The following is a 25,509-nucleotide window of genomic DNA, read 5'->3' as shown; positions in this document are numbered from 1 at the left end:
GCAGACACGGGGAGAATGTGCAAACTCCACACAGTCAGTCGCCTGAGTCGGGAATTGAACCCGGGTCTCAGGCACTGTGAGACAGCAGTGCTAACCACTGTGCCACCGTGCCGCCCATAAAAAGTCCAGTGTTACACTTGTTTGTGTCTAATACTAACATAATCGCTAGGATTATAGGCCATCTTTTTAGGAATCAGGAAAACTCCGCAAATGTTTGCAGGTGGGACCTGCCCCATTTCCAACAGATCAAAGCTTTGCTAGTTGGGGAAATTGGAGTGGATGCGAACTACAAATGAGGGAAACCTGACCTCAGCAGGACCATTCAAACACACTGCTGAATTCAAAAAGATACCAAAAACAGAATCTGCTAGAAAAGCTCAGCATTTGTGGAGAGAGCTCAAACTTATAAAAAGAGGCTGTGGGTATTAGTGATAGTTGTTTTTACAAAACACCTGGTGCTGGATTGCTTAGATTGACAGGGCGTGGACAGCACGGTGGCTCAGTGGTTAGCATTGCAGCCTCACAATTCCAGCCTCGGATGACCGTCTGTGTGGAGTTTGCACATTCTCCCTGTGTCTGTGTGTGTGTTTCCTCTGCGTGCTCCGGTTTCCTCCCACAGTCCAAAGATGTGCAGGTCAGGTGAATTGGCCATGATAAATTGCCATAGTGTTAAAAGTATTAGTCAGAGGGAAATGGGTCTGGGTGGGTTACTCTTCTGAGGATCGGTGTGGACTGGTTGGGCCAAAGGGCCTGTTTCCACACTGTAGGGAATCTAATCTAATCTAATTTGGTGTAGATTGAAAATAAAATCATTTGACACCTGCGCATATTATTACAATGGAGCCTTTTTAAATCAAACTATTCAGACATTACGAAACAAATCCAGAGTAGGAGGGAATTGAACTGATCTCTGACCCAGCCGTAAAAGCACAATCACTGCACCACTTAAGGCCTGTTAACATTATGAGTGCTTAGCTGAGTTTCAAAAAGTGGAATTTATTTTAGCAGGTTTACTGATCTCACAGTTTGACAGTTTAAAGATGTTATTAAAGAATTAGCTATCATTTATGTGGGATCTCAAAAAATTGTTTTACAAGAGATTAATCACTCGAGATTTAAATGTTTTGTACAGATTTTATGAAAAGGCATTTTTCCACTGTCTCACTGTGTAGAAGTGAGAACTGTATTAGACTGTTGTGAAAGTTACTTTTCATCTCCACATGGTTCCTGAGGTCAGTCTGTGGTGAATATAATCTGTGTAGCCTATTCAGGTGGCCTGGTGGTGGTTGGGAGCATGGAGAGAATGAAGGGATGAGTTGGTATGGACAATATGAGAACTCTCAAGGGTGGATAAGGCTTTTTAAGTAGTATTCCTCAGTATCTGCTTGTCTCTTGCCAGCACTTCTGGTACCAACAAGCCTGATTCCTTCTTGCATCTGCTGCTCCATCCACTGAGCGAAAATTACCCATATCAGGGTAGTTTTTACCAAGGCAGGACCAGTGAGATGGAAAATTTTCCAATCAAAGCTATCTGTGTCGGTAGCCTAAATCCAGCCCTTCTTTTTTCTGTTGCATCTATTTTTACCAATTTTCCAACCTGCCTCAGCTTCCCTTGTTTGAATCTGAATTTCTTGGTTAATTTACGGGAGTTGGAAGATTGCTGTCTGGGGTTGGTGTGACTGATGCAATGTTGTTTCTGCTTCCATTAGGTAGCTGCTGGAACAGGACACACAGTGATACTGGTCGATCAGGCTGACGATATCCTGAAGAAATCATTGAAGAAAATTGGAGACAGTGTTGCACGTATAAGCAAAAAGAAATTCACAGATAAGCCTGAGGTGATGTTTTGACCTTAATGAACTTTATAAGCATTTGTAAACTAATTTACCAAACGTCTTAATATGTATTGACTATGGTAATTTCAATGTAAGCTTGTCAATCATATTCTTTTAAGAGTTGATTATGAATTTCCATGTCACAAGTAACATAATTGGTCATTTTGAAAAATAATTAATTAAAGGAGACTGATTATCAACCAATTAGCAGTTCCGTCTCATAGAGTCATAGTCGTAGAGTCAGAGAACACGGAAACAGATCCTTTTATACAACCAGTCCATGCCAAACGTAATCCCAAACTAAACTAGTCCCACCTGCCTGCCCCTGGCCCCTATTTGTCCAAACCTTTCCTATTCATCTAGCTAACTAAATATCTTTTAAACATTGCAATTGTACCCGCATCCACCACTTCTTCAAGAAGTTCATTCCACACGTGAACCACCCTCTGTGTAAACAATTTGCCTCTTATGTCTTTAATGTTGGTTTATCCCTTAAATTGGTAATCTTGCAATGATCCTGATGAGTGGAAGATGAAACATTTCAACAAAATGTTTACTTTTTTCTAAAGTAATCCAGCAACAGTGAATTCCACATGTTTGTGGGGTTTGTTTGTTTGTTCAAAATAAATGAAATTTGGAAACCATGTGACCAGTAAATCTCAGCTGGTTGTTAATTGTTAGTAAGGGCTAGTTTTTCTTATTCCCACTTACAGCACAGTTTCTTGTCTGTATTTTATAAACTATCAATGTTTTGTATGTACTATTGGAATCATCTCAGGAGCGATAAACTGAGTTTGAATTTAAAACAGAAGGTAATATTGCCAACTTATTTACTAAATAAATATGTGAATGTATTTAGCTTACTTTAAGAATTAAGCCAGCCCAATCCCTTAAATCAACATGTAAAGAGTTTGTTTTATTTGCAAAGCTGTATAAATTTCTAATAAAGAGTTTGAAGTGCACAATTACATGGAATTACCCACTATTACAAAAAAACACGTACACAATCCATCCAAGCAAGGGAAAAAAAAGACAGTTGAAGATCAAATCTTAAAACTTTGCCAAGTAACAAGTAAAGGTGAGAAAGAAAATCATTTGCTGATTGTGCAGGTACCTGAATACAATTGAAAGGCCACTTTCTGAACAGCAGCTTCTGGTATCAGAGTTTCTTACTGAAGTAGTTATTCTGCAGTTGTGTTTTGGGTGATTTTCTTGGAGACAATAGTATGGATCTGGAATTCTCCATTAAGAACATTTACTTTGCAGCTAGAAAGACTTATTGTAGACTTGCAGGTAATAAACTGCTTTGATGATATTTCAAAGAGAAAGGGAGCAAAGAGAGTCCTGATCCAGTCTTTCTGATACTGAGTTCAAAATCCAACAGTTATTTTTAAACAGCTCAAGAGCTGGGTCACATCACCTGTCTGACAGTTAACCTGTGACTCTACAAAAACAGTTTGTTCTCCACAAATGCAACACTAGCTACTGTCAGACAACATTCTTTGCTTTGAAAGTGTTTGTTTCAAAATTCATATTCAGTTGATGACATTATAGATTATTATTTTAGTTCACATCTTCAAAACGAAGCAGAATTCATTTATCAGGATGCAACAAGGAATGAGCTGTGACGATAATGGGGAAGTTGGCATTATTCTCTTTGGAGTAGAGAAGACTAAAAGGAGATTTAATTCTGATTAAGTTATGAAAGATTAAATAAGCAGGAGATTTTGTGGTGCAGTACATTGTGTTCTTATCTCTGCACCAGAAACTTTGTGTTTAAGTCCTACACCAAGACTTCTCGGCCATGGACGATGCATATATAATGTGCCCAAGCAGATTGATTGTCAGCTTGCAAATCCTTCTAATACAGCTGTTGTTACCAGGAAACTGAGAGGAGAGAGTTTTCCGGTCAGCCTTCTTGTGTAAGGCAATGTCAAACAATTTACTATTAAGTGTGGACCAACCCAATCGAAGCGAGGGCCCAGCACTTGAAAATGTGAATTGTAGAAAAGACAAATAAAACAGACAAAATAAAGGGAAATTGTTTCCCAATTACCTGAATGATCAATGACCAGTGAACGCAGAAACTGAGATTACATACCAATGATCCATTTTACATAATGAATGGTTAGGATTGTCTGATGCATTATCTGATGAGAAGGTGGAGTTGATACAAATTCAAAATTAGTCTTAAAACATGATTTTGGATAAATACTTGACAGGGAACAAATGGGGGGTGATTAACTGGATTTTTCTGCAAGAGAGTTGACATAGATTTTATGGACAAAATGGCTTTCTTCTGTTCTCTGCTATTCTATGATTTTGTTTGGCACTGCATTGACATTGCCATTCTAAACCTTCAATTTGTCTTAATAGGTAAGCAGTTATTCTGTAGTCTCTTATTAGTCACGGTTTGCTGATCTGTTAAACAGTCCAGCATTGATTTGGAAACCACACATTGAAAAGCAACAGAACAAAATTCGTCCTGTTTGGTCTGTTGCCAGCAACACGTACAGTTTCAACAGATTCAGAGACACGTATGAAGGGTAACGTCATCATAGTTTTACTAGTCCAACGGGCTGCTCTCTCTTTAGAGAGAGATGGCTGGTGGTGATTTAACCCAAGGGTCATCATGCCTCAGGTGAAGGAAAGGTTGAGAAGGAGAATCCTTTATGGTAACATTCAGTGCAGGAATTGAACCACGTTATTGGCATCATTCTGCATTGCAAACCAGATGTATACATAAACAGATTAATTAATTTGTAATTTATATTTTAGAGCAGTAGTTATAAATGTACAGTTCCTAGCCAATGTGTTACCTTTTAATGAGATATGATTCCATGGGTTTTGCTCGGAATTATTTTTTAGTCTTTGAATTGAATGTAACTGGGCTGAAGGTATTGCTTTTTACATCACAGTTGATCGTAACCCTGCTCTAGTGTGCATCAATGCGCTTCAGATCAGGAACTGAAATCATGGTGAAATTCCCTGGCTTAACCCCAGGGCGCAAAGACCTATCACCCCACTCAGCACAATTGATAATCATACGTGGTATCATTGCTAATTTGCACAAGTGAAAACTATACAAGTGATGTTTAAATCAATTTTTAGTCTCTAAAATAAATAAAAGAAAAATGCTGGCAATAAGAACACAAAAATCTAAAAAAAACTGAGTAGGTCAGGCACCATCTGTGAAGAGAAATGCTTAACGTTTTGACCTCTCAGTAGTTGAGAGCTGACCTTTCATGAAACACTAACTCTATTTATCTCTCCACATGCTGTCTACCTTGATTAGTTTCTCCAAGATGTTTTTGTTGTTATTTTGTACAAATTGAGTATTTCCTCATTGGTATTTAACTTTTATTTCTTGACAGGTTTGATTTTAGGAAACTCTCTTAATTGTACCACTACTATAAGGAGACATGGATGTAAGAAAATGATTTGATGTTATTCAATTTTATGCTGTGCTTTGGGGGCCTCTGCTGGCAGAAGTCACAAATGCACAATTTCAACTAAAGTTTTAAACAAAAATTCTCTGGCAATTTTCTGCTGTCCTGTCATCTCCTTCAAAGTTTAATTCTGAAATTCCCTTCTTCATCTGTAAGCATGAAGGTGAATGCTGGTGTGCTTTTTGCTGATGGAGGGATTTCAGGCTGAGCTTAGTTATAGTAATGAAACAAGTTATGGTGCCCCATTTCCAATCTCGGTAAAATCTGCTACTTCAGTTCAGATGAGGGATTGAACCCATCACCTTCCTGGACCCAAATGAGTCATGGTTCCCTGACTGCACCTTCTGGATTACGTATGACAATCATTCTTAAAATTAGAAAGTGACCTTGCACTGTGGGTGGTACGGTGGCTCAGTGGTTAGCACTGCTGCCAGGGACCTGAGTTTGATACTACCCTCAGGCGACTGTCTGTGTGGGGTTTGCATGTTCTCCCAGTGTCTGTGTGGGTTTCCTCCGGGTGCTCTGGTTTCCTCCTCGCAATCCAAAGATGTGTAGGTTGGGTGGTTTGGCCATGCTAAATTGCCCATAGAGTCCAGGAATGTGCAGACTAGGTGGATTAGGCATGGAAAATGCAGAGTTACAGGGATAGGGTGTTGGCATGTGTCTGGGTGGGATGCTATTCTGAGAGTCCGTGTGGTCTCATTGGGATGAATGGCCTGCTTCCACACTTTAGGGATTCTGTAGTTCTTACATACATGCTGGATGATGCACCAGCCATTTTATTTTCCATTGTCTTGTGCTAGTTAGAAGGAGCTTTTGGAGCAAATGTTTGTGTGTTAGCATGGCAACATAAAGTTTGGTTCAATGTGTCATAACTGGAAGCCACTTTATCCAGTCACTGTTCTAAATATGTACTGTTCAAGGTTATTCAGTAATTGTAATGCAAAACAAACCACTGGACATGTAATAACATCTGGTGAACAGGTTGATTAGAAAAATAGATTACAAAACCAACAAGCCTGTAATGTCACCAGCGTCTCTTTGTAGAATGTCTGCATTGTCAAACTGACTCTATGGTGATCCTCACATTAAACCACAACTAGTTATCTCTCTCTAAGGAGATAGCATTTCTGTAGCAGCTTTCAATATAGATAAATGTTCCAAGTCACTTCAGAGATGTATTGAACATTGATTTGAAGCCACAATAGAGATATTAGGAGGGTGGCTTTAAGCTAGATGAAAGATGCTAGTTTTAAGAATGGCTTTAAAAGGGCAGCGAGAGATGGTGAGTAATTCAAGTGAATTTGACTAAAGTAGGTGAATAGTGAATTAGAGAGAGGGAAGATCCGTTAAACTTGAGTGAATTTCTTTTAAAGAGTTTGTCCTGCTGAAAGAAGTTGCATTGATGAGGATTGTGAGGTCATGGGCTGACTTAAATACAAGGATTTTAAATAGGAAACATGGCAGTTAATGTAGGATAGCAAAGGTAGGGGTGATTGCAGATCACAAGCTGATACAGGATAAGATACAGGTTATAATGCTGTGGATAAGCTGAGGATAATAGATTGCAGGAGACCAGCTAGAAAACTGGAATAATTAGTCTTAATCTGACAGGAGATTGTGGGAAGCTTTCAGTGGATAGGTGAGGGTTGCAGTGGAGATGGTCATGTTATCGAGATGGAAAAAGTCTATCCTTATGATGACAAGTGGTTACAGGAAGGAGCTTAGCTCAGAGTTAAAAATCACACAACACCAGGTTACAATTCAACAGATTTAATTGGAAGCGCACTAGCTTTCGGAGCGCCGCACCTTCATCAGGTGCTCAGCTCAGCAATGGTTAGGATGCCAAGGTTATAAGCAGTTCAGTTTAACGAGAGGCAATGGCAAGGAAAGTGAAAGAATTTGTAACAAGTCTGGATAAAAGACCATGGTTTGTTTAACTGGAACACATTAAGGTTCATGTGAGTCTAGGTGTTGAATACATAACCTGATAATGTGGAGTTAGCAGATGACTTGAGAGTGGAGAAGTAGAACTAGGTGCTGGGGGTGGACATGTGAATTTTAATCTAATATCTGAGAGGCCATATGCAATGAAGGAAGCTGCAGGAACCAAGGAAGAATTGTTTAGGGAATTTTGGGCCTGAAAGTGAAAGATACAGATGATTCCTTATTAATGGAGTTGCTTTGACTGAAATGATAAGCTACGGTAAAAATGCGATTAAAGCTGGAGTGATGTAAACAGGAAGACGATCAACAGTTTTGTAGACTGCACAGATAACAAAGTTCTGGAAGATCAACAAGGCTATAACTCATTCAAAGACTTTAAAGAGGAAAGAGAAATTGGAGCTCCAGGGCATCATGCAGTAGTATCTCCACATTGTCTTATGTCTAACCGTCTTCAGCTGCTTCATTAATGACCTTCACTCCATCATAAGGTTAAAAGTAAGGATATTCGCTCATGATTGTAGTGTTCAATATTCACAAATCCTCAGATATTGAAGTAGTATGCAGCAAGAGCTGAACAATATCCAGCCTTGGGCTGACAGGTGGTAAGTAACAGTCATGCCATACAAGTGCTAGGTACTGACCATCTCCAACAAGAGAATGTATAACCATTGCTCTTGATATTCAATGGCATTAATATTTCCTGAATTCTCCCAGTATCGATATTCTGGAGTTATCGTTGACCAGAAATTGAACTGGATTGGCCATATAAATACTGCAGCTGCAAGAGCAGATCAGAGGCCTGTAAGTGAGTTACTTACTTCTTAACTCCCCTGAACCTGACTATTATCCATGAGGCACAAGCCAAGAATGTGATGAAATACTCCCCATTTGACTTAATGAGTGCAGCTCCAACAACATTCAAGAAGCTTATCACCGTCCAGGACAAAGCAGTTTGCTTGATTGGCAACATGTCCACAAACTGTCTCTGCCACCAACAACCATTGGTAGCGTGAATCATTTACACAATACATTGCAGAACTTCACCAAGTTTCCTTAGATAGCACCTCCAAACCCAGGACTAGCACCATCTAAATCTAATACGTATGAATACAATAACTTGAAAGTTGCTTCCATCCTGACTCGGAAATATATTGCTGTTCCATCAGTATCACCATGTCAAAATCCTGAAACTCACTCGCTCCAACAGTTTTGTGGATGTATCCACATCATATGGGTCGCAGCAGTTCAAGAAAGCTGCTCACTACTCTTTCTCAAGGACAACTAGGGATGGGCTATAATGCTGGCCCAGCCAAAAACACCCACATTCCCCCAAATAGATAGAGCAATAAATGCAGTATTGCCACAGTCTTTCAGTTGCAAATAACAAATTACAAAAAACCTTCTTCTACTTCCATTTCCTCTCCCTGTGTCCTTCAATGCGTGACCAAAATCAGGATTATCCTTTGTGGTAATAGATGTGTCTGAACTTTCATCGTACTATGGCACTATTTCTTTGGTACTAATGTATTAAGTTAATCATAAATCACAATTCTTTTTGTGAAGGTTTGTTCAGACTCATTATAGTGCTCCATGTGTGGAATTGCGTGTTAATGGCTGTGACTGTCTCGTCTAAAAATTAGACTTTTTTTTTCTTTTGATCTAAAACTTCAAAGCTTAAATTTTCAGCAGATTGAGTGTTTTGGAACAGCCATAATTAAACTTTAAAACTTCCTCTGGTTGTAGTCTAACCCCACTTATTTTTAACCACCATAATAAATTGAAACAGGCGTTATTATCTGGTTGTAACCATTCTCTTTAGACCAGTATGAGGGTTGTCTGTTCAAGCTGGTGTTAACATTGGTGTTCATGAAAATATTTCATTTCTACTTGTTTCTGTTCACAGCTGCAGAGGAAAGAATGTCTTGGGCAGCAGTTTTTTTTAGTGGACCAACAAGTCTGCAGTCTCTTAGGAGACTCGTCTTCAGTTTAGTAACAAATTTTCTTCCCTGTGCAGATTGATTACTTTGTGTCCTGTTTATGCCCAGAGCTGCTCTGATAACATGGTGGGGAACATCTTCGTTCACATATATCTTTAGCTGAATTGCAGGCACACATGCAGTGAATGTTAATAGCAAGATGACACTTCTGTATCATCATCCAGGTCAGTCTGGAGAGCTAGCTTCAGTCGGTACTGCAGGATGTGTGTGGACTGCCCTAATAAGATTGAAGATCCAAGTACTGAGGACAGAGGCAGTATAGTGGCTAACATTCATAGAAGGGAAGATTAATTCCTATTTTACTCAACTTAAAATATACAATTGATGAATTACTTTAAAACATTCAGCATATTGTCTGAATGTAGATATTTTTGAGCTTATAAAGAGAATGAAAATCCACCAAGGCACAAGGCAGCCACCTTATCCATCCCATTACCTTCCTAAAAAGTTTCCGGTAATGTTGTTTTAACTATTATATTATTTTGCAGTTAATCATTTTAGAACAAAACAATCAGTAACCCTACTTGTAAAAAATTGTTTATTTACAACGCTTTGTCTCAGGGTTGCTGTTGAGATTGATGCTGCCCATGAGTGGGAAGCACAGTTGGGTCTTGCTGTTAATGACTGCTCTCTTCCATCACCAGGCTGCTGCAGAATTCGTTCAGGAGACTCTTCAGAGAATCAGTACCTCAACAGATCCTGTTTCTGCAGTGCACAGCACAGACCTTGTCATAGAAGCAATTGTGGAAAATATTAAAGTTAAACAGGAACTTTTTGAAAAACTAGATAAGGTTGCACCAGTGTAAGTATTTGAATTATATTCTACTGTGCCAGTAAATAAAGAAAGACTTGCGTATTATATATAGTGTCTTTCAGGATCTCAGGACATCCCAAAATGCATTGCAAACAATTAAGTACTTCATTGAGATGTGGTCATCTTTGTAATGGGGCGCAGTGAATGCTCCACTATTGGAGGTGTTGTCTTTCTGATAAAACCTTAAACTGAGACCCACCCTGCTCTGGGCAGCTGTAAAATGCCAGGTGTAAAGCAGCAGGAGAATTACCCTCAGTTTCCAGACCAGCATCTGTTCCTTAAGAAAAAAATTCTGGTCATCATATTATTTGTGGGATCTTGCTCTGTAGAAATTGACAAAAATCTGTCTTTGTGATAGTGCAGCACTCTCTATGTCCTGGCCGTTAGTTTCAAGCTGGGGATTTTTTTTCCCTCAAGAAAATAAGCAATACTGTGTTAGTTTGTTAAATACCTGGTAAATTTTGTTTATAAAGTGTCTTTTCTCTATGTTGGGGTTTTCAAGACTAGGTGGCATATTTTTTGAGGTGAGAGGGAAAAGATTTTAAAAAGACATAGGCAATTTTTTCTACACAGAGAGTGGTTCATGTGTGGAATGAACTTCCAGAGAAAGCGGTGGATGTGGGTACAGTTACAATGTTTAAAAGACACCTCAATAACGACATGAACAAGAAATGTTTGGAGGGATATAGGCCAAGCGGAAGCAAGTGGGACTAGTTTAGTTTGGAATTATGATCAGCATGGACTGGTTGGACCAAAGGGTCTGTTTCCGTGCTGTATGACTCTATAAGATGCTGATGAATCCCCAGAGTGGGTGGAAAAAGGATTTTCCTGTATGTCATTTTGATTTGTTAGTGGACTGATGGGAAAAAAAGTTTTAGGGTGTTTCCCTAGTATTTCGCAAATACGTCACTTTTGTTATAGAGTAGGGCTATACTGATAATTCTCTGGTCAGAAATTCTTGAGTATTATAAATGCAGATGCTTCACTGTCAAATTAACATATTGCACAATATGGACTTACATTTTATTATGTTGAAATTGTGCGCTGTGGAAAGAGGACGTCAAGTGAATCTTGAAGAGCTACTGAAAGTGATTAAACTTGCAGCAATGATTTAAAAATTTAGTTACAATAGCAACTGAAAATCAGTAAACAGCCTTTTGTTGTTTTGAAGGAGTAATTCAATTTTCTTTGTTATCCTAATAGGGAAACCATCTTTGTTAGTAACACGTCATCATTGCCAATCACTGAAATAGCAAGTGCTACAACCAGACAAGACCGGTTTGGTGGACTGCATTTTTTCAACCCTGTGCCCTTGATGAAGCTAGTTGAGGTTTGTTTTATTTTATGACCAACAAAGAGATTGAAAGGAATTTATTTTAAAAACCTCGGGTAAAGTTATATTCAGTATTATCTGTTAAATTTAGCCGAGGAAGTCATCAGTCTGTTTTAATCAAAATATAATAAATAAGTTCTTAGTAATGTCACTTGTTCAAGATTACAATATAGAAACAGGCCATTCAGTTTAAGCCAACATTTTTAGGCTCCACATGATCCTCTATCACCCCTTTTCATCTAATGTTAGTAACAAACCTTTCTGTTTCTGTCTCCATTGTGTGCTTATCTAGCATTCCGTATATACTGTTTGCCTCAACTATTTCTTACATTAACATGTTTCACAATCTGACCACTCTCTAAGTGAAGAAATGTCTTTTTCATCACCGATGGGTTTTACGAGTAACAAGCTCACATTTATGATCTCTTGTATGAACTTTCTGCAAGTGGTAGTGCTTTCTGTACAAATACCTTGTATCAAACTCCTTCAAAATTTTAAAGCCCGCTTTCTCTAAGGAGGGTGCCTGTAACCAGAAAGGTGGATTGAAGTGTGTATACTTCAATGCCAGAAGTATAAGGAATAAGGTAGGTGAACTTGCAGCGTGGGTTGGTACCTGGGACTTCGATGTTGTGGCCATTACAGAGACGTGGGTAGAACAGGGACAAGAATGGCTGTTGCACATTCCAGGGTTCAAATGTTTTAGTAGGATCAGACATGGGGGTAAAAAAGGGGGAGGCGTGGCATTACTTGTCAAAGACAGTATCACAGCAGTGGAATGGACGATGGAAGAGGACTTGCCATCTGAGGTAGTTTGGGCTGAGGTTAGAAATAGGAAAGGTGAGGTCACCCTGTTAGGTGTTTTCTACAGGCCTCCTAATAGTCCTAGAGAAGTAGAGGATAATATTGCGAGGATGATTCAGGAAAAGAGTGAAGGTAGCAGGGTGGTTGTTATGGGGGACTTTAACTTCCCAGATATTGACTGGGGGAGCTATAGCTCGAGTTCATTAGATGGGTCGATGTTTGTACAATGTGTGCAGGATGGTTTCCTGACACAATATGTCGACAGGCCAACAAGAGGGGAGGCTATATTGGATTTGGTTCTAGGTAATGAACCAGGCCAGGTGTTAGACTTGGAGGTAGGTGAGCACTTCGGGGACAGTGACCACAACTCGGTGACTTTTACTTTAGTGATGGAGAGGGATAATCGTGTGCCGCAGGGCAAGAGCTATAGCTGGGGGCAGGGAAATTATGATGCAGTGAGGCATGACTTAGGATGTGTGGATTGGAAAAACAGGCTTCAAGAGAAGAACACTAATGAGATGTGGGGAGTGTTCAAGGAGCAGCTACTACGTGTCCTCGATAGGTATGTACCAGTCAGGCATGGTGTAAAGGGCCTTGTGAGGCAGCCGTGGTTTAGTAAGGAATTGGAGTCCCTTGTGAAAGGGAAGAAGGCGGCATATGTAAAGATGAGGCGTGAAGGTTCAGTAGGGGCGATTGAGAGTTATAAGGTAGCCAGGAAGGAGCTAAAGAGGGAGCTAAGAGAAGCGAGAAGGGGACATGAAAAGTCTTTAGCTGGTAGGATTAGGGAAAACCCAAAGGCTTTCTATAGGTATGTCAAGAATAAAAGGATGACTAGGGTAGGTATCGGTCCAGTCAAGGATAGTAGTGGGAAGTTGTGTGTGGAGGCGGAGGAGATTGGAGAGACATTAAATCAGTACTTTTCATCAGTATTCACTCAGGAACAGGACACTGTTGCTGATGTGAATATGGAATCACAAATAATTAGAATGGATGCCCTGGAAATATGCAGGGAAGAGGTTTTGGGAATATTGGAAAGGATGAATATAGATAAGTCTCCTGGGCCTGATGGCATTTACCCCAGGATCCTATGGGAAGCTAGGGAGGAGATAGCAGAGCCATTGGCCTGGATTTTTATGTCGTCGTTGTCAACAGGAATAGTACCAGAGGACTGGAGGATAGCGAATGTGGTCCCATTGTTCAAGAAAGGGAGTAGGGATAGCCCTAGCAACTATAGGCCAGTGAGTCTGACTTCAGTGGTGGGCAAAGTCTTAGAGAGAATGGTAAGGGATAAGATTTATGAACATCTGGGTAGGAATAACATGATCAGGGATAGCCAGCATGGTTTTGTGAAGGGCAGGTCGTGCCTCACAAACCTTATTGAGTTCTTTGAGAAGGTGACCAAGGAAGTGGATGAGGGTAAAGCAGTAGATGTTGTGTATATGGATTTTAGTAAGGCGTTCGATAAGGTTCCCCATGGTAGGCTAATGCTAAAACTTCAGAGGTATGGCATTGAGGATACATTAGAGGTTTGGATTAGGAATTGGCTGGCTGGAAGGAGACAGAGGGTAGTAGTTGATGGATTATGTTCATCTTGGAGCGCAGTTACTAGCGGTGTACCACAAGGATCTGTTTTGGGACCATTGCTTTTTGTTATCTTTATAAATGATCTAGAGGAAGGACTTGAAAGCTGGGTAAGCAAGTTTGCGGATGACACAAAAGTCGGTGGAGTTGTGGATAGTGAGGAAGGAAGTGGTAGGTTACAGCGGGATATAGATAAGTTGCAGAGCTGGGCGGAAATGTGGCAAATGGAATTCAATGTAGCTAAGTGCGAAGTCGTTCACTTTGGTAGGAATAACAAGATGATGGATTACTGGGCTAATGGTAGGCTACTTGGTAGTGTGGATGAGCAGAGGGATCTTGGTGTCCATGTACACAGATCTCTGAAAGTTGCCACCCAGGTAAATAGTGCTGTGAGGAAGGCATATGGTGTACTGGGCTTTATTGGCAGAGGAATTGAGTTCCGGAGTCCTGAGGTCATGTTGCAGTTGTATAAGACTCTGGTGCGGCCTCATCTGGAGTATTGTGTGCAGTTTTGGTCGCCATACTATAGGAAGGATGTGGAAGCTTTAGAACGAGTGCAGAGGAGGTTTACCAGGATGTTGCCTGGAATGGTAGGAAAATCTTATGAGGAAAGGCTGAGGCACTTGGGGCTGTTCTCATTGGAGAAGAGAAGGTTTAGGGGAGATCTGATAGAAGTGTATAAGATGATTAGGGGTTTAGATAGGGTAGATACTAAGAACCTTTTACCGCTAATGGAGTCAGGTGTTACTAGGGGACATAGCTTTAAATTAAGGGGTGGTAGGTATAGGACAGATGTTAGGGGTAGATTCTTCACACAGCGGGTTGAGAGTTCATGGAATGCCCTGCCCGTATCAGTGGTGAACTCTCCTTCTTTATGGTCATTTAAGCGGGCATTGGATAGGCATTTGGAAGTTATTGGGCTAGTATAGGTTAGGTAGGATTCGGTCGGCGCAACATCGAGGGCCGAAGGGCCTGTACTGCGCTGTATCCTTCTATGTTCTATGTTTAGGTTACATTTCTCTTTTCCAGAGAAAATAGCTCTAAACCTGTTTAGCTTTTCCTATTAGGTATATCCTCTAATTCTATTATCAGCCTTGTGAATCATTTTTGCACTTTCTCTAATGCCTTTTTTCTAGAGCAGGAGGCCAAACATGTGCACAGAGTCCAAGTGTTGCCTAACGAATACATCTTCACACCTTTTGTCAATTGGAGTTACTACCTTTGACTTGTTTAGTCTCTGTTTTGTAGTCACCATATATGGAATAATAGGTTAACATCATGTGTTCAAGAGATCATGGTGGAATGATGATGTAATGTCATATGACTAGAGACATAGAGCACCTCAAGGAGGCACTTTGAAGCTCTTGTTGAATTTTAACTGTGTAGATAGAAGCTCAATATATAAAAGGTTCTAGTTGAAATGAACAGACTTGAGTAGAAAGGCAATTAGGCCCCACGCGCACAAAAATAAGAAGATGAAACACTTTACATTATTTCTCCACCATTACACTCCCTCTGCAGAATATTCTTAATATTTAGTTAATTAAAACTCGGATGGATGAGGAAGGAATCACTGCTGTTTAAGTAACACATTAGATTACATGTTTTGTTCCTCAAAAATATAGGATGTCTTCTCGTGAGGACAATTTTTTTGTTAAAAAATTGATTTCAAGGACTATCCATAACCTAGTTCTTCCTTTCCTTTCAAATTCAAAAACCAATGGTGTGAAATGCAGAACACCTTCAGGTGTAAATTATTTCACAACGAGCATCAGGTTGGTTTAATTTTAAAGCTTTGGCTTGTCCCAGAGATTTGCACTGAACATAAAGCACTGAAGCAAACTACTTGGTCCAACGTGTCCATGCCAATGTTTATATGCCAATGGGAGACACTCCTTACCCTAATGCGAAATCCTTCTGTTTCTTCCTCCTTTGTGTTTCTTCAGCTTCCTCATAAATACACTTATGCTGTTCATCGCGGCTTCTCCCCACGTGGTGAATGTCACATTCTGACCATTCACTGAGTTCTTCTGAAATCTTCATTGAATCTATTAATGACAATCTTACGGCACTAATTTTGATTTCCTCAATAAGTAGAATCATGTTCTTTACATTTAAGCTACTAAATGTTCTCAGAATTGGTTAGGTTTCTATCAGGGTTATCCCCTTCCCTTCCTGCTCTTTTCTCAAGACAGGAGCCATAGGCTGGTTGGATCCTTTTACAATGATCATTTGTTCATCATTCTCTTGTTTGTTGCATTATCTTATATGGTTCTTTTATCTATTCCTTCTGTATTGCTTTCTACAGCTGTCAACTATTCTTGAATTCCATGTCTGTTCTAAGCACATGCCAGAAAGGTGGGGTGCATAATTCTACACTGAATAGAAGACTTAATGAGCCAGACTAGCACTTGTAAATTTAAGTGCTATTGAAGATTAGTTTTTAACCAGTGTTACCTCTGGTATGCTCAGTTTTCTTCATCCTTGTAAATAGTCTCTCATTACATTTGTTTGCGAAATCTTTTTGTATCAATTGATTCTAGAAAATATTAGGGTTAAACAGGGAACTTGTTGATAATGGGTTTTATGTTTTATTAGTTTTTAAAACCTATTTCTTGTAATTGTTGTGAATAGGTGGTTCAGACTCCAAAGACCAGCCAGCAGACATTTGAATCACTCATGAATTTCAGCAAAGCTTTGGGGAAGAAACCTGTGGCTTGTAAGGTAGATACCGCTCAGCTCTTGCTTCTTTGGCTAGTCTTTTTTTTCTTAACTTTGGATTTTGTCCAGTTAATGCAGTGATAAGGAGATTGGTGCTTCCTCTTTTGGTGCCTGGTTTCAAAGGCATCTCTGTGTTGTAACACGATCTCCCTTTATATGTGGCCTGTAAGTGTTGTATGCAACATCAATTTGAGCCGTTACAATTCAATTCCTAGGGCTTATAGGTTCTCAGTGCAAAAATATCCCTAATTTGTCAACCTTGCCTCAAAGGCCACCGTATCACTGACACCTTTGAACAAAAGAATGTCAAGAATACAAGTGCTTGCAAGTCATGAGGTGTGTCAATGTTTTTGAGGAAAAATTAAGACATAAACATAGATTCTGAGTTAAAACAGGAAGGGAAATAGTACAATTCTCATTAAATCATAAATATAAGAGAGAACGTTCCACAACAGTTTTGAAAAATATATAACGGAGCAAGTCTAATCCATATCCTTCACTCTAACGTGTCTTCAACTATCCCCACTTCATCACCCTGCCTCTACTATCCCCTTTATATCCAGCTCCCACCCACCCCCAGTCCTGAAGAAGAAGAAATGTCGATTGTTCCACCTCCTGATGCTGCCTGGCTTGCTGTGTTCTTCCGGCTTCCTGCCTGTTTACTCCTGACAGTATCTGCCATCTTTTGCTAATTCATGCCTGTGCTTCCTTGAACCCACATATGGGGCAGGCTTGGATGGGGGGGCAGTGAGGGAGGGGATCCCAAAATGCTGTATAGGATCAGCTCTCAAATGCATTTGCACAGTCAAGGAACTTCCCAGATATTTTCTAATTGTCCTGTTGAGAGATGTTATTACATGCCTCTGGAGCAAGTGAAACCTAAACCCAGGCCACCTGGTTCAGAGGAAGGGACACTTCCACTGCACTGCATGAGCCCACTTCTAGGAGCTTTCCAAGGGTCAACCTAGAATTACAAATCAACTTGATAGTTCCAAAGAGATGAACAACCATTTAAGATTCCCAATCAGTTTTATTGTTATTTATACAGTCTATAAATTCTATAGACTGTATAGAATTGGACTGTATAAATTCTATACAGTTTGAATACCCAATTTTCTCTGCCTTATTTAGTTCTGTGATCCCAAGTGCAAAATGCAAACTGCTCGCTTGCTCATAGAAAAGAAATCTGTACCCAATAGTTCTTAGATGAGTATTTGGATTTGTGTGATATATAAATTAATCACTGTTTCTTTAATTACTGGGTCAAAATTCTGAAGCTCCCTCTCAGATCTATGTAGATATTTTCGATAAATCTGTTCAGACGTCTTATGACACATAGGAGAAACTGAGCACTACTGATGCCAGAGATCAGAGTCGAGAGTGTGTTGCTAGAAAGAGCAGAGCTGGTCAAGCAGCATCTGAGGAGCAGGAGAATCAACATTTCAGGCAAAAGTTCTTCCTGATGAAGGGCTGGATGTTATGACATGTGTCTGAGACAGGTGGGATTTGAACCTGGAGCTTCTTAATCAGAGGTAAGGCCATTGCCACTTGCCGCAAGGTCCCTAAACAGAAGTGTATGTACTTGCAGTAGTTTGAAAAGGAGACTCACCACCATCTTCTCAAAGACAATTAGTTGCTGAGGAACAACAAATACTGACTTTACCATTTATGCCCACATCCCATGAAAGGGTTAAAATAAAGTTAGTCAATTTAATGAGAGCCTTATAAGCATGAAAGCAACTTTCGTATTGGTTGAAGGTTTTATTTAACTTACTGTCTCTCTGTAGGATACCCCTGGATTTATTGTGAACCGTCTGCTTGTGCCATACCTGCTGGAAGCTGTACGGCTACATGAGAGAGGTAATTAAATTGAAAGATATTTTAAAAGTACACATTTAAAAAATGTTTTGGAAGACTTGTTTCAAATAAAGTGCACCTTTCCAAAATGAAGAAAGTAGTGTCTATTTTTCTCCTGTTGCACTGTATGAATGTTGTATGTTTTAATTTAGTACAGGTGAAAAAGTATTTGATATTGTGTACCTATAATCTCTGCCAAAACATACCCCTCTCCCGGCTAGCAGATAGTGAATTTAATAAGGATGTAAACTAGAATTAATTCTTCATACAAAGAATCCAACAAGATCTTTATTTTCTTGGAAGAATCCCTTTGACATTAGAACCTCATTAGAGGTGTTAAATTGTCTCCCGTTTTACAACTTTCAAATCGTTTATGGCAATTTGTACTTTCTGTGTCATCTGAGCCACTGGGAAGATATTCCATTGTCCTCATGCATTCATTTTAGATTGGCAAAACACTTCCCTGGTAAAATTGTTAGTCCAGTTTTTAAATGTCGAATGAGACTGGATTAATAAAATGTTATAGCAAAGGTTTTTTGTGTGCATGTTTCAATTTCTGGCGCTAGTATGGCTATTGTTTAACTTTCAGTCTTAATAGCAACCTTGGTTTTGTATTTTTTGTTTAGAATACATTTTTGACTCTTTTGCCTTTTGAGCAATCTGTAGTTTGATTTTACCTTGTAAGTTAAAAGCATTGCTGTTGAGTTCCTTCTTTACTGTCCCATTCAATGTGTAACAGATCTGTCAGTCAAATCATGAGAGCTGTTAACTGAGATTGTTCTTCTCGAGCAGAGCTTCAACTGCAACATGTACAATCTAGACAGTTGGGGGAAACAGGTGTGAGGTTTGAATTCAGGCTGAGATTATTTGACAAGGCAGGAGGAGAAACTGAACAATAGGAGACGATAATGGAAAATTTCAGCTTGATCATAAAATTAGTGAGAAACTGAGTGAAGAATGATTGTTAGTTCTTTTACATGCAATGAAAAGATTTGAGATCAACTAAATAAGAAAGTAATAACAGGTTGGGACATTCCTAATTTTACGTGACATGTTAAGATGTCTTATAGTTGAAAATGTGTTGCTGGGTAAAGCACAGCAGGTTAGGCAGCATCCAAGGAATAGGAAATTCGACGTTTAGGGCATAAGCCCTTCATCAGGAAAGATGAAGGACATCAGATAAGATGTCTTATACCCTATGGAGGGAGGTGATGTGTGATAGTATTGTCACAAAAGTAACAATCTAGAACCTCAGGCTAGTGTTCTGAGGGGCATGAGTTCAAATCCCACCATGAAATTTGAATTCAATTTTTTAAAAACTTAGAATAAAAATTTTGCCTCGTGACAACCATATAACAACTGTTAACTGTTGCAAAAACCCACCTTGTTCACAAGTTTCTTCAAACAAATGAAATCCAGCTTATAACTGACTCCAGACCCATAGCTGGTTGACTGTTATCTGCCTCTAGACAATTCAGGATGGGTGATAAATGCTTGCCCTAGTCAGCAGTGCCCACATCCCATGTACAAACACAAGAAAAAGCTGTGCTTGGTAATGACATACCCATTAATTAGCATTGAGTAAATTGTGGGACAGAGTAAACAAAAAGAAAACACAAGTTCCCACTTTCAAAAAGTATCAAAAAAAATCTGGTTATATTGCATCTGAAATAATGAATTCATTTCTGAGTATCACACCTTAGAAAGGTTGTCTTGGCCTTGGAGGGCTGCAGTGTTGAATCTCCAGACCGATGTTCATGCTAAGAGAGTTAACTGTGAGGACAGCCTGTATAGGTTAGACTTGTAGTTAATTTCATCAAGGTGTATTGTGATTCACCTCTGGGGCTGAAGCTGGTCCAGAGGTTGGGTCACTACCACTGGTCCACATGATCCTTAAGAGGCATTCCTTATTATTCCTTGACTGTTAGAAAATGAGTAGAGAAATTTAAGATGATCAAAGTAAAGTGGTAGGGCAGATAGAGAGAAGCCGTTCCTTTCTTGGGGAATGCTGGGAACAATCGCACACCGATTTAAAACTGGAGCTAGGCTGTTTCAGGGTGTCATTAGGATGTATTACCCACATTGGGTTGTGAAAACCTGGAACTCTCTCTCAGAAAGCTTTTAAGATGAGGCCAATTGAAAATTTCCAAATTAAGATTACTAAATTGTTTTGTGATAGTATTAAGGTAAATGGAGTTAAGATGCAGATCAGCTATGAACTAATTCAGTTATGAGGGAACTTATGCTTGGAGGCAGAAGGTATGGGTGAGATCCCAAATGAGTGCATTGCGTCATTATTCACCCAGGTGAAGGATATGGGGGATAGTCAGATTTGTGTGGAGCTTGCTAATAGAGCATTTTGAGATCAAGAAAGAAGTGTTGAGTCTCAAAGAGCATTAAGATGCATAAGTCTTCGGGGCCCAATGGCATTTACCCAAGGTTATCGAGAGGGGCAAGAGAAGAGATTGCTGGGGCTTTCACCAAGATCTTTGTATCCTCACTGGCCACTAGAGAGGTCCCAGAGGTCTGGCAAGTAGCCAATGTTATTCCTCTATTCAAGAAGGGGAAATAGGGATAAGCCAGGAAACTATAGACAGGTAAGTTTCATATCAGTGGTTGGGAAGCTTTTGGAGAGAATTCTTAGAGATAGGATTAACATGTATTTGGAAAATCATGGCCTAATTAGGGACAGTCAGCACAGCTTTGTGAAGGGCAGGTCAAGTCTTAGCAATTTGATTACATTTTTCAAGAAGGTGACAAAGACAATCAAAGAGGCGAGAGTAGCAGGTGTCTACATTGATTTTAGTAATGCTTTTGACAAGGTCCCTTATAGTAGGCTCATCCAAAAGCTTAAGTTGCATAGTGATCCACAGTGACTTGGCTGCGTGGATTCATCATTTGCTTGCCCATAAAAGGTAGAGGGTAGTGGCGGAAGGGTGTTTTTCAGGCTAGAGGTCCGTGACTAGTGTTTGTGATATATATAAATAACTTGGATGATAATGTAGATGGGAACGTTAGTAGATTTATAGATGATATAAAGATCGGTGGAGTTGTGGATAGTGTACAAGGTCGTCAAACGATACAGCAGGATAGAGATCAGTTGCAGGTATGAGTGTAGAAATGGCAGATGGAATGTAATCCATATTAGTATGGGGGGTCAAATGTGAAGGAAAAGTATACAGTTACAGTAGGACGCTGAACAGACAGATGTACAGAAGGATCTTGGGGTTTAATTCTGAAGCTCCCTGAAAGTGGCCATACAAGTAGTTAGAGTGGTAAAGAAGGCATACAGCATGCTTGCCTTTATTGGCCAGGGAATTGAGTACAAGAGTCAAGGTGTCACGTTGCAGCTTATAATACTTTGGTTAGGCCACACTTAGAGTATTGCATTCAGTTCTGGTTGCCATATTACAGGAAGGATGTGGAGGCTTTGGGGAGAATGCAGAACATGTTTACCAGGACACTGCCTGGATTAGAGGGTATGAACTATGAGGAGAGGCTCAAAAAACTCAGGTTGTTTTCTCTGGAGTGGTGAAGGCTGAGAGGAGACTTGATAGAAATCTATAAGATTATGAGCTGCATCGATAGAGTTGACTGTCAGAATCTTTTTCTTTGAGTTAAAATGTCTAAAACTAGGGGGCATGCGTTTATGATGACAGGGGGTAAGTTCAAAGGAAATGTGAGGGGCAAGTGTTTTACACAGAGAGTGGTGGGAATGTGCTGCCAGGGGTGTTTGTGGAGGCATATATGATAGGGGCATTTTAGAGACTTTTAGCTAAGCACACACATCTGCAAGGAATGGCGGGTATAGACCAAGGGCAGGCAGAGGGAATTAGTTTAATTTGGCATCATGTTCGGCAGAACATTGTGGGCCGAAGGGCCTGTTCCTGTGCTGGACCTGTGCTGTTCCTGTTCTATGTCCTATGGAAGAAGCTCAAGGGACTTGAATCATCTATTCAAATCCTATGACGAAAAATGGAAACTATTTCAATAATGTATTCAAAGCAACAACAAATTGCATCATTTATTTCCTTGGCATATAATATTTCTTCCAAAAATGTTAGTAGGACAGATACCTATGAAAGTTACCAGTGATTTATAATATTTTCAGATATGAAATTGATAAATGAAATGTTTAAGTAAATAGGTTGCTATCTCAAAAGGTAAGCTGGGAGGTAAAATATCCACAAAATCCAAGGCTTCTCCTGGATCTAATGGAAAAACAAATCTATGTCATGTCCTATTGATGATCAGCTACCTTTTGGCTTTGATATTATTCCTGAATGTTTATGAGATATCAAAAAAATTGGATTGTAATCAGCAGGAACTTCTTGACTGTGGTAGCTTTTTGCCTTGCTGTAGAAAATAATAGTGACAGAGTTTTGACAAAAACAATGATGGTTCCAGTTTTCTCTGGGTTGTGCTTTTTCTTTATTTTCTGATTGAACACAAATGACCTTATATCTAAAATATGCAATAAAACAATCTTTGCATTGATATGTTTTGAGTAGATATCTGATTAGGTTTATATATTGCTTGAAATGTTTTGGATCTTCATTCCCTAAATTAGTAGTTTATTCGGTTTCGTTTACTCTTAAAAGAAACTTTTACTTTTGCTTTTACTTTGTTTCTCAGGTCATGGATCAAAAGAAGACATTGACATGGCAATGAAGCTGGGTGCAGGATATCCTATGGGTCCCTTTGAGTTATTAGATTATGTTGGACTTGACACCTGCAAGTTTATTATTGATGGTATGCAGAAGGAAAAATGTTGTTTCTTATGTAGCCTTTGTCTCTAATTCATATTATTTAGCTGATTTGTTCCTTGTAGTTGAGTCTTGCCATGGCTATATTTTATGACTTTAGTCCCCATTTGGCCTCTCCCTAATATTAGATATCCCTGAACTGTTCTTACTACAATAAAAGATATAGTGCTCAGCAAGTGAACATTAGGTGGAGCTATGGTGAAGCAGAAATCCTCATAAAATAAGTACTCTGGATCTATAAGAACAGAACACTACACAGACAGGCCATTTGGCCCACCATGTCTGTGCTGACCATGATACCATTCCAAACTAATCCCATTTTCCTGCACAAGGTCTGTTTATTTCTATTCTCTGCCTGTTCATATGTCTGTCTAAATGCTTCAAACTTTGCTAATGTATCTGCTTCTACCACCTCCCCTGACAGTGCATTCCAGGCTCTGTGTGTTATCCTCTGTGTAAAAAAAAACTTCCCTTGCACAACTCTTTTAAGCCTTTCTCCTTTCACCTTAAACCTATGACCCTCCTCTAGTATGTGACATTTTCACCCCCAACTCTCCAACCCATCCATGCCTCTCATCATTTAATATACTTCTATCAGGTTACCCTTCAGCCTCTGACACTGTAGCGAAAACAATCCAAGTTTGTCCCACCTTTCCTTATGACTAATACCCTCCAAACCAGCAACATTCTGGTAAACTGCTTTTGCATCATGTCCAAAGCCTCACACCCTTCCTCTGGTAGGGCATCCAGAACTACACACAGTACTCCAAATGGGGCCCAACTGTTCTACTCTTGCACTCATCTGACTTTTTAAGCCAGATAATAGGAACATAGGGACACATTTATAATTGATCAGTTTGAAGTTTTGGATAAATTTGGTAGCCTTATTCTTAATGACTAGGTGGAAATGGGTACTGCAGATGCTGGAGATTAGAATCAAGATTAGAGTGGTGCTGAAAAAGCACAGCAGGTCAGGAAGCATCCGAGGAGCAAGAAAATCGATGCTTCGGGCAGGACCCATTCATCAGGAATCCTGATGAAGGGCTTTTGCCCGAAGTGTCGATTTTCCTCTTCCTCTGATGCTTCCTGACCTGCTGTGCTTTTCCAGACCACTGTAATCTTGACCCTTAATCTTAATGACTGTTGTGCCATTATTTTGGTAAAATGATCTTTATTTCCCTTAATGTTGGTCATGAGATATTACATTGAACCACTTTTGAGAAAAGGAGGAAGAGGACTGGGTGGCAGGGTTTGTTTATTAAAAGTAGGTGAAAGCTGAATTCCTTGTGAATTAAGTTTCAGGTGTAGCTTACTGCATCTAATAGTAAAGCCTGCATTTGATAATCTCTTAAATAATCTTTATTTTCTAGCTGAGGTCAGTTGGTATAAATTGAAAATTCCATTCAGTCTGGGGCATACTTGATGCTAATGGGTTAATCTTGGAATTGCTGCTTTTCAAGATTTCTGTGTTTCTCTCTCCTTTGTGCTGACTCATCATGGGCTTCCGTTCCACTATTTCTGATGTTGGGTGACTCCAGAATGGCTGTTGGGACAATCTGATGATGGTCTCTGTTGCAGTAAATGCATCCTTTCCAGCCTTCTGGCTGTAATACTGTTCATCTGGAGCAGCTTGGTGATCTAAAATGATGGGTTTCCAAGAACTTGAAACATGGTCATATTTAAAATTTGAAACAATTCTCAGACAGATTTAAAGGGAAAGGAATGTTTTAAACACAAAAATTCTCCCTAGACTTTCCTTTGCTTTTGAAGATTCTTAGTTATGTAAAGCAGTGTAGTGACAAAGCAATGTGCATTGGAGAGGTGGAATATAAGAACAAACTCATAATCTCCGTAAGGTGACTTACTCTCTGTGCCATCAACGATTGGAAATATTTGAAGCTGAGGTCTCATCCATTATATTGAGAGAGCAACCAAAATACTTCCCAGAAGCAAGTGCAACAGGGCATAGAAGAAGCAGGCGTCAGTGATTTGTGTCAGGAAGAAAGCTGAGAGCACCTACTGGTTGTGCTACGTAGATTAGGAGCCTATTAATTCTGACCAGATATTGAAACCACCACAAATGTCCAAAGATGTGCAGGTTAGGTGAATTGGCCATGCTAAAATTGCCGTGGTGTGAGGTGCATTAGTCAGGGGTGAATGTAGGGAAATGGGTCTGGGTGGATTGCTCTTCAGAGGGTCGGTATGGACTTGTTGGGCCGAAGGGCCTGTTTCCACACTGTAGGGAATCTAAATGTTAATTTATGTTGTATCTGCCAATTACACATTGCTTCAACTGACAAATGCTGTTAAATATTTGTGCCACATCATTCAGTTTAGCTTATTGTTCCTTTTTTGGGGAAGGCAGTATAGCCATGGGTTTAAGCAGGTTGACCACTGTGAGTGCTAAT

At 39.7% G+C, this 25,509-nt stretch overlaps 1 protein-coding gene across 1 annotated transcript in view; it reads left to right on the top strand.

Annotated features, from left to right (window-relative positions):
* hadh (hydroxyacyl-CoA dehydrogenase) overlaps positions 1–25,509 on the top strand; it is a 34,310-nt gene that overhangs the window by 7,964 nt on the left and 837 nt on the right. The window contains exons 2-7 of the mRNA XM_060851327.1: positions 1,710–1,838; positions 9,873–10,030; positions 11,246–11,372; positions 16,392–16,481; positions 18,266–18,338; positions 22,971–23,087. Of these exons, the coding sequence (XP_060707310.1) occupies positions 1,710–1,838; positions 9,873–10,030; positions 11,246–11,372; positions 16,392–16,481; positions 18,266–18,338; positions 22,971–23,087 (694 nt within the window). The remainder of the gene's footprint in view (positions 1–1,709; positions 1,839–9,872; positions 10,031–11,245; positions 11,373–16,391; positions 16,482–18,265; positions 18,339–22,970; positions 23,088–25,509) is intronic.

This window comes from Hemiscyllium ocellatum, chromosome 36 (genome assembly GCF_020745735.1).
Source record: "Hemiscyllium ocellatum isolate sHemOce1 chromosome 36, sHemOce1.pat.X.cur, whole genome shotgun sequence".
Taxonomy (NCBI): Eukaryota; Metazoa; Chordata; class Chondrichthyes; order Orectolobiformes; family Hemiscylliidae; genus Hemiscyllium; species Hemiscyllium ocellatum.
The sequence above is the reverse complement of the archived record's forward strand: the minus strand, read 5'-3'. Positions and strand labels throughout refer to the sequence as shown.